This window comes from Mercenaria mercenaria, chromosome 2 (genome assembly GCF_021730395.1).
Source record: "Mercenaria mercenaria strain notata chromosome 2, MADL_Memer_1, whole genome shotgun sequence".
In the NCBI taxonomy this organism is placed as follows: Eukaryota; Metazoa; Mollusca; class Bivalvia; order Venerida; family Veneridae; genus Mercenaria; species Mercenaria mercenaria.
Window position 1 is genome coordinate 24,396,810 of NC_069362.1, and position 13,709 is coordinate 24,410,518.

The 13,709-nt window shown below is 34.3% G+C and overlaps 1 protein-coding gene across 1 annotated transcript in view; it reads right to left on the minus strand.

The window, feature by feature from the left end:
- The window catches only part of LOC123563527 (ubiquitin carboxyl-terminal hydrolase 7-like), a 67,007-nt gene that overhangs the window by 12,336 nt on the left and 40,962 nt on the right, over positions 1 to 13,709 (minus strand). Inside the window, exons 10-25 of the mRNA XM_053532740.1 lie at positions 12,390 to 12,444; positions 11,114 to 11,194; positions 10,742 to 10,832; positions 10,197 to 10,279; positions 9,666 to 9,775; positions 8,945 to 9,098; positions 8,499 to 8,643; positions 7,908 to 7,977; positions 7,365 to 7,560; positions 7,069 to 7,170; positions 6,754 to 6,850; positions 6,313 to 6,405; positions 5,081 to 5,148; positions 1,994 to 2,148; positions 1,531 to 1,698; positions 214 to 322 (exon numbers count right to left, since the gene is read on the minus strand). Of these exons, the coding sequence (XP_053388715.1) occupies positions 214 to 322; positions 1,531 to 1,698; positions 1,994 to 2,148; positions 5,081 to 5,148; positions 6,313 to 6,405; positions 6,754 to 6,850; positions 7,069 to 7,170; positions 7,365 to 7,560; positions 7,908 to 7,977; positions 8,499 to 8,643; positions 8,945 to 9,098; positions 9,666 to 9,775; positions 10,197 to 10,279; positions 10,742 to 10,832; positions 11,114 to 11,194; positions 12,390 to 12,444 (1,777 nt within the window). The remainder of the gene's footprint in view (positions 1 to 213; positions 323 to 1,530; positions 1,699 to 1,993; positions 2,149 to 5,080; positions 5,149 to 6,312; positions 6,406 to 6,753; positions 6,851 to 7,068; positions 7,171 to 7,364; positions 7,561 to 7,907; positions 7,978 to 8,498; positions 8,644 to 8,944; positions 9,099 to 9,665; positions 9,776 to 10,196; positions 10,280 to 10,741; positions 10,833 to 11,113; positions 11,195 to 12,389; positions 12,445 to 13,709) is intronic.

Sequence of the window (13,709 nt, forward strand, 5' to 3'; positions counted from 1 at the left end):
ATAAATTCATTTAAAGAAATTCACAAACATTCTTTCAATCTGCCTCAGGATTCTGATATACCAAACAATAACTAACTTAACATTTTCTTGTTTGTTTAGTGGCAACTTACACAGTCTTAACAGTTAAGACTGACAAGTATCCCATTAAGTCTCTTTAACTGCCATGTTTAGCAAATATTTTGGTAAGGAATGCATTATAATCATAGTAGATACCTGTTGATAATATAATTTTTTCGGTTGCCTAGGTTTGGTATATAATAGAAGCTCCTTAAGAGTTCCTTCATATGTACAACGAATAGCATTGCCTGGACCCTCTCTGTACCTGAAGAAAGAAAAATATAAACATTAAATGTCCATAAAGAATTTTAAAAGGCTGCTGTTTCAATATCTATGTTGTGGCAATTTCAGGCTGTCTAGCATACCCCGACAAAAAATGAGGGCTAATTTTAGGGCAATTTGTACAAAAAAATAGGGCTAAAATTAGGAATTTGGTACAATTTTAAGGAAATTTTAGGGCTAAATTTAGGAATTTTCAAATCAAAATATGGACTTTAAAGACCATGTAATGTGCTTACCTTTATGTGATTGACATAAAAGTAACTCAGAAATAGTGCTTTATTTACAGAAAAGACGTCTCCTAGCTTTCCACTGTTTTGAACTGTGCTAAATTGTTTTATTCTGAATTAGAAGAACTTTTAAACAACATTTAAAACATTTTCTCTTTTTGATCATTGCAAAAAGTTAAAAAATTAGGAATCTTTGTGAAAAAATAGGGCCTTTTTAGGAATTTCCTTTGATTTTTTAAAAAAAATAGGAATTTTAGCCAAATTGAAAAAAAAATAGGAAAAAGTAGGAATTTTAGGGACGCTAGACAGCCTGCAATTTAAAAATCCAAATGCACACTTTCGAAGTTGTCAAAGTAATGAAGACACAAGATTTTTCTTCTTTAATATTTTCTTTTCTTTGGTTTTGGTTATGTTGATTTCACATATACACAATAAAAGGTCATATAGCAACTTTCCAACTTTTGATGGTGCATCAAGACCCCCAAAGTGCTCCTCTAGGCATTGTTTCAAAGTTTGGGCTGACATTCAGTATCTGTAAGCCAGCTGTATGGTTTTGTCATATAAAAACAATTCTACACCAAAGTGAGGTTTTAAACAAATAACAGTGAGGCGCATGGGATTCAAAGTCCACTCAGCCGCAAAGGCAAATCTTCTGTATTTTCAGGTTTTACAAGTTGCTTTATCCACATTTTCCTGTAATTTTTCTAAAAATTATCTTGATTTATCTTCAGACTTCTTACATTAAATACAAAAGTGTATCAACTAATCTTCTTAAACATTAAATACACATGAGCAACACGTACACATATCATGCAACCATTATAAAAAGACTCAGTAAGTTTTGCTGGTCAACTGTACTTTTCTACACTATATTACAAGATACCTGTTTGAAACATTGTACAATTCAAACCTAAATAAAGAACCCGCTACAGAACTGATTCACTGGCAAGAGGTCGGAACTTACCCTTGTGGTTTGAAGAATTGCAATAGGTAAGGATCTGTGTTGAGATATCTGGCTACAGAGTTGGCCATCTGGTCATAGTTCATACGCTGAGATAACTCCAGCGTGAAACCAGGATCACTTATCACATTTTTATCACAGAAAGTAATTTCAACACGGTAATAAAGGTCTCTGAAAGAAACAAGTAATAATTGCTAATTCATACATAAATGGCTAGTTTTTACACCAACTGAACATTTTCTTCTTATTTAAAGCATCTAACTTTCCACTGAAATGACTCTGTTCTTCAAGGAAGAAATTTGTTAGATCTCCCAATACTTCTCAACACAAAAGTAAGGTAGAAAACGAAAGTTTACATGTATACTTATGAAGACTACCTGCCCAGCCAACTTGCATGACAGTCCTAACCCCTCACAAAGTGGTTCTGTCACAGACAAAACACTTGATAAAGTTAACCTTCACAAACCTGAAATATTCCTTTGCAGTTGGAAGTTCGTACTGGTCAATGTCGGTTTCATCTTTCTGAAACACGATGATGTCACCGTCCATCAGTTCTTCCAACATCTTTTCCATAGGTAAATCTGTACTTGGTAACATCTCTAACATGTTTGGCTTTACTTCCTATATACAAAATATGAACAGTATTTCCAGAGACAATTATATAGAAATATGTGTTATTATAAAAATCTTCCATTATACAGAATGCTTTTCAAATGTTATTGTGCATAAAGATATATATGAAGTTTTCACACACATATAGTAATAAGCATGAACAAGAGGGCCATGAAGGCCCAGTATCCTTCAGCTGTGTTCCTAACCAATATTACCTAGTATCCAGTATCACCTAGATTTCACAAACACATTCTGACCTGGTTTAATGTAAATCAGACAGAGGTGTTAGCCAAGTTTTTTCTTTTTTGACCTAGTGACCTAGTTTTTGGCCTACAAATCCGTATAAGACTTTATAAGACCAACATTCTGACAAGGGGCCCCTCTCCTAAGTGTTAACAAGCTTTTTCTGACTAACTGTTTTTCTATGTTTTGACCTAGTGACCCAGTTTTTGGCCTACAAATCCATATGACTTTATAAGACAAACATTCTGACAAGGTGTCACAGAGGCCCCCCTCTAAAGTGTTAACAAGCTTTTTCTGACTAACTGACCTAGTTTTGACTCCAGATGACCCACTCTCAAACTTTCCTGCATTTTTTTAGGCAAACATTCTGACAAAGTTTCATGCAGCTTTGGCTAAAATTGTGATCTAGCGTGCAAACAGTAACAAGAGCTCGTCAAACACGAAATGCCCCCCTTGATGCATTCAGTAATTGCACAAGGAACAGAAATTATATGCTCACTGTAAACAAAAGTTCTACCATTCTGGTTTAATCTGACCTTTTTAACCTATTAACCTAACAAGAGATTACAGAGTGATCTTGGCGCCATCCACTGAGCCATTTTTGAATGTTCCAAATTTCAAGACTTGTTCAAGGTCAAAATCAAGGTCAAATTTCATTTCAGTACAAAACAATGTGTATGTGGTCCAAATTTGAAAGCTGTGGCTTGAGAAATGTGAAAGTAGGTCACTAGGTCAATCTCAAGATCAAAGTTCATTTCGGTACATAAAACTATGCATGTGGTTCAAATTTGAAGGCTCTAGCTTGAGAAATGTGAAAGTAGGTCACTAGGTCAAAATCAAGGTCAAATTTTATTTCAGAACATCAAACTATGCAAGTGGTCCAAATTTGAAGCCTGTACCTTCAGAAATGTGAAAGTAGGTCACTAGGTCAATCTCAAGATCAAAGTTCATTTCAGTACACAAAACTATGCATGTGGTTAAAATTTGAAGGCTGTAGCTTGAGAAATGTGAAAGTAGGTCACTACGTCAAAATCAAGGTCAAATTTTATTTTGGAACACAAAACTATGCATGTGGTCCAAATTTGAAGCCTGTACCTTCAAAAATGTGAAAGTAGGTCACTAGGCCAATCTCAAGATCAAAGTTCATTTCAGTACACAAACCTATGCATGTGGTCCAAATTTGAAGGCTGTAGCTACAGAAATGTGAAAGTAGGTCACTATGTCAAGATCAAGGTCAACTCATGTCAAGGTTCATCTTGCCACTCAAAACTATACATGTGGTCCAAATTTGAATCATGTAAGTTATGGACATGAAGATTCTAAGTTTTTCCCTATATAAGTCTATATGAACCATATGACCCCTGAGGCGGGGCCATATTTGACCCTAGAGGGATAATTTGAACAAACTTGGTAGAGAACCACTAAATGATGCTACATAACAAAATATCAAAGCTATAGTCTTTGTGGTTTGGACAAGAAGTTTTTCCCTACATAAGTCTATGTAAACCATGTGACCCCCAGGGCGGAGCCATATTTGACCGTAGGGGAATAATTTGAACAATCTTAGTAGAGGACCACTCGATGATGTCATATGTAAAATATCAAAGCCCTAGGCCCTGCGGTTTTGGACAAGAGGTTTTTCAAAGTTTTTTCCTATATAAGTCTATATAAACCATGTGACCCCCAGGGTGGGGCCATATCTAAACCCAGGGAAATAATCTGAACAATATTGGTAGAGGACCACTGGATTATGCTACATACCAAATATCAAAGCCCTAGGCCCTATGGTTTTGGACAAGAAGATCAGAAACCGTTTAACTGTTCCTGGCCAATGTGACCTTGACCTTTGACCTGATAACCTCAAAATCAATAGGGGTCATCTCCTGGTCATGGCCAACCTAACTACCAATTTTCCTGACATTAGGCCCAAGCGTTCTTGAGTTATTGCCAGGAAACCATTTTACTGTTCCTGGTCACTGTGACCTTGACCTTTCACATACTGACCTTAAAATCAATAGGTGTCATCTGCTGGTTATTACCAACCTCCCTATCAACTTTCATGATCCTACGCCCAAGTGTTCTTTAGTTATCATCCGGAAACCGTTTTACTATTCAGGGTCACTGTGACCTTGACCTTTGACATACAGACCTCAAAATCAATAGGGGTCATCTGCTGGTGATGAATAACCTTCCTATCAACCTAGGCCCAAGCGTTCTTGAGTTATCATCCGGAAACGGATTGGTCTACATTCCGACCGACCGACCTACCGACCGACATCTGCAAAACAATATACCCCTCCTTCTTCGAAGGGGGGCATAAAAATGTTAACCACACATGGAACAGACACAGGGTGATCACAATAGCTCACCTTGGGCACTTTTGGCTCAGGTGGGCTTAAAACGTCATTCCACTGAAGTAATTTGGTTATTCAACCATTTCATGTCTTTTCTTATTTCCGTATTACATAAACTTATTTTCTAGTCAGAGATCAACCATTTGAAAGGAAACAGATGCTGTAGTTGAAAAGTACTATTTCCCAAATGATAAGTAAGAAACAATGTTGCTATGCAACTTCTCACTCAACATTTTCTTTTAGTATCAACATTTGCATTATATAAAAATCCAAGGAATTACATATTCCCTTAGTAAAACCCTATATTTTAAGCCGAACTTTTTGTTACAGGAACACATACTTACCTCAAATAGAATAAGGGGAGTAGATGGATGGAATCCAGCTCTCTTGTTCAGTTCTGGCATTAACTCGGCTACAAATATAAATAATAATGAAAATTTACTAGCTGTTATTTTTCCACAAGCACCAAGAAAGCTGTAGGAACTTCAATAACATATTAAAAGGTAACTTTTTATAATGTATTCAAATAATATGTAAATCTAACTTATGTTCTCTTTTGGTTTATCAGGTGACATATTCCTGACATGATTCATAGTTCTAAAAAAATCTTTCTTTTTACATGTACAAGAATAAATACGCATACATCAACAGGGAACTTTGATACAAATGTCAAAGCTGTATACTTAAGATTTATAAATTTATTCATAGGTTCTGTAGTTTAAACAATTACTTTCATCTATATACATGATCAAGTATCAGATGTTAATACCTCAATACTTAAAGAGGTTTCACTGCAACAGACAGGTAACATAAACAAGAGCTGTCAATGGACAGCGCGCTCGACTATTCTCAGTGCTTGATACTATAGTATAAGCAATGAGTAAAACTTTAATAATATTCAGGATGGTAAACATGTATGCAAAATATGAAAGCAATATCTCAATGGACTTTGAAAATATTTGGGGTGGTACGCAAACTTTAACATTTATTCTAAGTCAAAGGGGGCCATAATTCAGTCAAAATGTTTGATAGAGTTGCCTCCCCCTTTTTACAGACTAGGGTCATGATGGTAAACAAGTATGCAAAATATGAACGCAATATCTCAATGGACTTTGAAAATATTTGGGGTGGTACGCAAACTTTAACATTTATTCTGTCGAAAAGGGGCCATAATTCAGTCAAAATGCTTGATAGAGTTGCCACCTCCTTTTTACAGACTGGGGTCATGATGTTGAACAAGTATGCAAAATATGAAAGCAATATCTCAATGGACTTTGAAAATATTTGGGGTGGTACGCAAACTTTAACATTTATTCTAAGTCAAAGGGGGCCATAATTCAGTCAAAATGTTTGATAGAGTTGCCTCCTCCTTTTTACAGACTAGGGTCATGATGGTAAACAAGTATGCAAAATATGAACGCAATATCTCAATGGACTTTGAAAATATTTGGGGCAATACGCAAACTTTAACATTTGTGACGCCAACGCCGACGCCGGGGCAAGTAGGATAGCTCCCATATTCTTCGAATAATCGATCTAAAAACAAATTCACTTCTTGACATTAATGCATACTTACATCCCTTTGCTGCTATGGGAACATATGCATGTCCGCAGTAATTTATTGACTTTGTTCGTGGATCATACATTTTCAGAAACAACAGCACATCACCTGTAACAGTAAAATATTTATAAATCATTCCACTCAACTGTTAAATTAAGTTAGACTTAAGGAATCTGTAATATAAATTTCTACAAATTACTTTGATCACTGCGTAAGCATGACTATACAAGTCAATTCAATCTTTAGTTCTTGTTTTTCTAAATTTCACTAAATTCACAGAAATCCTATTTGTCTAAAATCTGAAAGGTACCAAAATCTCAAACTAGTTTTGAACATTGCTTGAGCACAACTATTCAGGTCAATCAACTTTTTATGACCATTTTTATGTATTTATCTCTTACATTTAGTTCCCCATGCGTAATTACTACAATTTTGAAGAGAAATGTTGTAACTTACTGTCTTTGTCAAAGTGAGGTAATCTTCTGTCGTTACTCTCTGGACTTGCTGTCTCTACAAACACAGTCCATGTACCCTCCTCTGCTAGATCTTGTACCTGTTATGGTGAAACATATCTGTGTAATACATACAGAGTTTATATGATTTTGTTTTGTGAAGAACATTTAACTGAGAAAAAACAACCAGGCCAAAATATTACAAACTTGTCAAAAGGATAGTGAAATTTACAAAAGAATGTAGATAAAGGCTAAAAAACATTATACAAAAGTTGCCGCCAGAATTGGAAGTCCCCTGTCAAATATAAAACATACTTACAGTTTTATTAAGGTCTGCTTCTAAATCAAGCAGTGTAGGTCTGTAAGTTTGATTTTGTCGAGCCTGGAAAGGCCACGGTCGGATCTGTTGGATTGGATATTTCTGAAAATACAGGAATAATTTACTATACTATTCAACTATAAATGTTTCAGTTATTCTTGAAATGCTAAGAATCATAATTTTACAGTAAAGAATGATAAAGGTCTGAAATCGCAATGAAAAAAACTGAATCGGTACACAATGTTAATTCTTAAATGTGTCTGAATTAAAAATCTTTAAACTGAAATTCTACATACCAGGTTTTCTGCTAATATTTCTAAGAAATCTTTAAGAGTTGCTGACTTTTTAACTCTAAAATTTCTGAAATTGGCTTTCTCTAGATCAAAGAGATCTGTTCCCTGATGGCCATAGAAGTAATCCTCTGTCACAACCTGAACATTCATGTACAAATGAGCTTCTTTACGCTCCTGCCGCTTCTGAGCCTCTAGACGTCTGAAATATGATATGATCACCTTTAAATAAATATAAAATCACACAAAGCTGCACTGCTTTACTATAAAACTTGCAGTTTTATCCAATAAACTTAATTATTCTTTAGCAAATTTTGGATTATTTATCTATCTATCTATTTATACTGCAATTCCCTCTCTCCAAGTATTACGTGCAGGTGATTTAAGGTGCAGGAAAGCAATGGAGGGCTACCATTTCTTTAAATGAAAGCATGGTATAACATTCATCTAAGTAAGTTTATTATATACCTAGAATAAAAACAACTTTCTATTTCCAAGATGACTTGTGCACAAATCAACAGACTTGCCATATAAACCATTACATCATACCTTTCTTCTGCTAATCTGTCTTTTAATGAAGTAGGGATATCATCTTCTGTCACAGGACATAAAATATCATCTGAAATACAAATTACGTACGAACATTCAACATGGACTGTAATTCAGCCCCCACGCCGTAAGTTCAACAATTTCCATTCCCATTCTATCTGCTGTGACATATCCTCACCAACAACATCAAAACTTCTAAAAATTTATTCAAGAAATTTAAAATGTCTGTTACCAAGGACCGTATGGATGATTTTCAACAAATTAACCCAAGGGAGAGCAGTGGCTTAGTGGTAAGAGCATCTGTCTGCCAACAAGGTGGTCCTTGGCCACAACTATGTGCCTACTCCTGCAAAACCAGCGCTCCATGAAGTGGACTCATCAGTAAATCTCTCAAATAGGCATCAAGCTTTCCTTACAATGTATTTAAAACAAACTATTGTAAAGATTTCTCTGCTACTGACATGATTTCTATTTTGAAAGCAGCTGCTTTTTTACATATTTATGTATCTTTGGCAACCTCAAAATAATTTAGGATAAACTAACCTCACATGCATGAAACAACAATATATAAAAGCCACAGTTTGCATCTACCTTTATAACTTTCCCTGATATAGACCAACATGTATGCATTAGTACAGTGTTTGACTGAAATGTCGTCGTCATGTCCACCAAAGTTACGATCTAATGCCTCTTGTCGTGTACATTTTGAAACAACATCGTCATCAAATTTACAGTACTGAAATTAATATATTTTCATGATTTAACAAAATCAAATGATGTTCTCCTAACAAGAACCTTACAAAATCATTTTAGTTCAATTCTATGTCATAGTGACTAGTTAGTCATAAAAATGTTTAGGACTACAAGATTATGTTTCATACTTACTATAATTTGAACGTTTTAGTAACTACCAAAGCAGAAATTCATTTAACCAATGAGGAAAATAAAACATCTGTCATTTCTTATCACATTTTTTTTTTTAATTCAATTCCTATTTTTTTTAAATGCAAGTAAGGTATATAAAGTTGGACTCTTACCTTGCCATCTCCTTTAGGAGAGATATATACAACATAATGTCCCCCATGATTATCCCCACTATGGACTAGTATTGCATGTAATATATATATAGCTGGAGTTTTCTCCTTCTTTTCAAGGAAAGACTCGAGGTTTAATCTCTCAGGAAACTCGTATCTGTAAATATATAACGTGTTTACGAAAACTTAATTTCAGAGTAAGAACTGAAAAGAGCTGAATTAAGAAGCCAAAAATAAACACTTTTTATATGAAGCTATAAAAGTGACATGTAAGCAACATCATCTGAAAATAATTTGAACAGAATAAACACACACACAAAAAACAATCATTCTTGAGCTACTGAATAGAAATTGTTTTCAGTCTCAAGGTCACTGTAAACCTTAACCTTTGAACTAATGACCCCCTCCCCCAAAATAGCAGTAAATTACTGACAACAGGCAATCATCCTATGAAGCTTTACCTTTAAGAGACCTAGCAATCTCTAGTTATTGATTGGAAACCAAATTCTCTACCGGCCAACTCTAGGCAAAACAATATACCCCTTTTCGAAGCATTTTTAAACATGTGTTAAACAGAAGTGTGGCAAATCAATGTTTTAACTGAACAAGCTGTGAACTAAGAGATATCAGTAAATTACCAGGTTTAAATTACTTATACCAATAAATTACATGGTCTAGAAATGAAAGCTGTTAACAGCAGAAAGTACAAAATGCTAGTAATTACCTGTCGTTGATTTTAACATTAGCATCTGATGCTGGATCATACATGAACCGTAACAGATGCAGATGTAACACTGGTGGTAAATGTTTAAATATAACACCTTTCTCTGCTTCCTGAAATACAGAATAAATATACTTTAGGGACAAAATGTATGGTAATCTTTTTCAAGCCTACATATGGAGACTTACGGGCAGAAAATGCAAGTCCTAAATCAGGATACTTTCCAGAGTGCAACTTAAACAAGACCTTAAGTACCATTCAGATGTACCCTAGGCTGTCCTAGCCCACAACTAAAATAATCTTTGGCAGAATCATGTCTAATAAATACTTTTTACTTACTTTACACAGCTCAATAGCAGCTGTAAAGAATCTTGAAAAATCTTTTCTTTCAAATATATATCTCTATGAACACCTTTTTCTCTTTAAGTCTATGTAGGGATCACTAGCTTATGATTCATCTATAACAAATTTAACAACAAATATAGTAAAATTTAAGTAAAGCTGACACAACTGTTGAGTGTAGGAAGAGTATACCTGAAGACCATGCTCTCCAGCATCGTATTTATTGTCCCCATCTAGAGATTCCACTGTCACATACTCTTTAAATGACTCCATCACTGAAAACAGTAAAATATTCACCTGATCCTTCTCATATATTTAGAATTGAAATGCTTTGATTTATATGTCAAATATCTACACCTAATATTAAAGGCAGACCCCAAATACAGGTAGGTAAGGAGTAATTTTCATTCAATTTGATTTTGGGATTAACCCAGCTTTCTATGAAAATTTAATCATAAAGGCAGACTTGCAATACAGGCAAATAAGAACTAATTTTCATTCAATCTAATTCTTGTTTTCTATGTGTCTTACACAGTAAAGTAACAGCAGTAAGAAATTGTACTGTACCTATCTGACCATTGTCATACTTGTGACCTAACTGAGATGACCTTAAAGGAAACCCATTTTCTAGAGTATGGAATCTAAAGGCTCAGACTTTTCTCCAATTGCTTAAACTCTTTTTTTTTTTAAATTATATGAACATGCCTCAAAACAGGACTCAAAAATCATAAAATTACCAGTTTTCTTTCCTTTTACATTTAACTGTATATCGTAGAAGGCTTCTTCTTTCTGAGAGCAGTACTCTACATGTTTACACCTGATATATGACTGAAAAGTAATAACGATCAACGGTCATATAAATAACAACTGATAAATATTTCATAATTATCGGCTGTTTTATAAAATAGAAAAAGATGATCATGCTTACATATTCCACTCAATGTTAACTTACTATTTCTGCATAAAGATATAACAGTTTAAATTCATTACTGTATAAATCGGTAAATTATTAAGAGCAATATCTACATTTACAATACAGAACAAAACACACAAAGGTAAAATATTTTATACATTATTAAGACCCCTATTATCTATTTTCCAATATTTACCAGCATTTTGCCTTCAAACTGTTTAGGAATGGTGCTATCCACACAAGTATTTTTCATTTTACTCTCCATATTTTCCAGTAACTGAAATGAAATAGAAAACATAATTTCAACTTGCTGATTATAAAATCAATAACCTGCTTTTAGTACTGATTATCTTCCTTGAAATCTTCATCTAGAAAACAAGGCAAAATGTATATATACATATACATATTTATTAAATAGAAGATATTACGAGTGTCTTTTCATACTGAATTTATTAAACAAGTTGAATAAAATTTGAGTTTAATAAATTCAATGTGGAATGTCACAAATGCAATATTCTTTTTTATCACATATCAGCTTTTGCTACCAAATCATCAAAAATTCTACTTTCTTTACTATTATAAACAAGTCAATTTGACAAAAGTCTCCTATACTAAAAACGACATCAACTTCAAAGCTTTATTACACTAATGTTTTATCATTTTTATGTAATGGCTTTATTTCACACCCACGACGTCAAACATGCAATAAATCCAAGTAAGACTTGACAAATAAACTTGATACAAGTAGAAATCAGCTCCAGGAGAAAGGAACCTGCTGTTGTACTCGTCCTGTGGGACTACTTCTTTGTTGTCCAAAGAATATAATAAATTCAATGAAAACAGCAAGAGATGCAATAGCATCTCAGCAATCAAAAACAAAAAATTGATTATCAGTTTGATCTCTGGTTAAAAATAAATTTCTAAAACTCTTTATAAAGAAACTACAATGCTTATCAAAATCACTTAAAAAGAAACTATGCCAGACTTGATGTCAGTAATGCTGTTAATTAAACATATACTGTATATCCTCAAGCTTAAGACAGTTTGTGCTTTAACCCAAATATCAATAAATCAAAATGGGCTATTTTAATACTTAAAGGTCCAATACTAAGGAAAGTGAACATTTTAATTTCTTTTAAAAAGCACAGAAACTATTTCATTTCATTGGAAAATGAAAGTTGGTATGTAGAAATTCGAAATAAATCGCAGTATATGTACAATTATTTTTCTATGAAGTATGAAGAAAGTTAAAAAGACCTGGGGGGTCATTCAGTCGATTCATTGAAATTTCAACATAATACACATACATTTCTTTGAGTTCCAAAGACCTTCTGTAAATTTTGACCTGCCAATCTTCATTATTTAGTGTCTTGCAGAAGTCTATGCACTGGCTATGAAAAAAATTGCCAACTCACTTTCCCTTAGTAATGAACCTTTAAGTACTGCATTCTATATGAAACAGAGAAACTTACAACTCGACACAACTCTTGAACATCATGCTGCATAAATGTATCTAGAGTTTCCCATCTGGAAATAACAAGTACAAAATAGCATACTGCACGGCAACTTACACAAGAAAACATCTTCAAATGAAAGCGTTGGTAAAATATGGTATATCACCATTCAAGAAAATCATAACTATCCTATTATAAAACAAGAGCTGATGGACGACAGCAACAAACCACTGTTCAAAACCCTTGTCACCAACAAAGTTACTGTAAATGAATCGATACTAAAGTTGTAACTTTTAAACAACAGGGTCATGATGACCCTGGATCCCTCACCTGATTAATATGAGCTACATGTTTCAAATGTCAAATTGATGCTAAAATATTAAGAAAGTAGGTCAGTAGGTCATATTCATGGTCACTGAAAGTCAGTTTTAAGATCGGTGTGCAAAACTGTACATGTCATCCAAATTTCAAAAACAAAGTAAGTAGGTAAGTAGGTCAAGGTCACAGTCAGGTGACCCCTAATCTCTTGAGGTCATCAGGTAATTATAATTAAACAGTCTAGGAAATATGAGCTGATAATTTTTGAAGTGTTTTTTCCTATATAACTCATATAACAAGTGACCCAAAGGTTGGGGCCTCTTTTCACCCCAAGAGCATAATTTGAACAGTCTTGTTAGAGATCCACTTGGCAATGCTACATACCAAAAGCCTAGGCCTTGGACTTCCAGACAAGATTTTTAATTTTTTTTCTATGTTAAACTTTGGACCCCTAGGGCAGGGCCTCTTTTCTCCACAGGGGCATAATTTGAAAAATTTTGGTAGAGAAACTCTAGGCAATGCAACATACTAAATATCAAAAGCCTAGGCCCTGCAGTTTCAGGCAAGAAGATTTTTAAAGGTTATTTTCCTATGTAAAACTTGGGACCCCCTGGGTAGGGCCTCTTTTCAACTCGAGGGCATAATTTGAATAATCTTGATAGAGGACCACTAGGCAATGCAACACACCAAATATCAAGGCCTAAGTCTTGTGGTTTCAGACAAGAAGATTTTTAAAGTTTTTTACTATATGTCTATGTAAAACTTGGGACCCCTGGGGCGGGGCCTCTTTTCACCCTAGGGGCACAATCTTGGTAGAAGACCACAAGGCAATGCCACATACCAAATATCAAAGGCATAGGTCTTGTAGTTTCAGAAAAGAAGATTTTTAAAGTTTATTCCTATATAAGTCTATGTAAAACTTGGGACCCCCGGGCAGGGCCTCTTTTCATCCCAGGGGCACAATTTGAACAATCTTTATAGAGGACCATAAGATGATGTCACATGCCAAATATCAAGGCT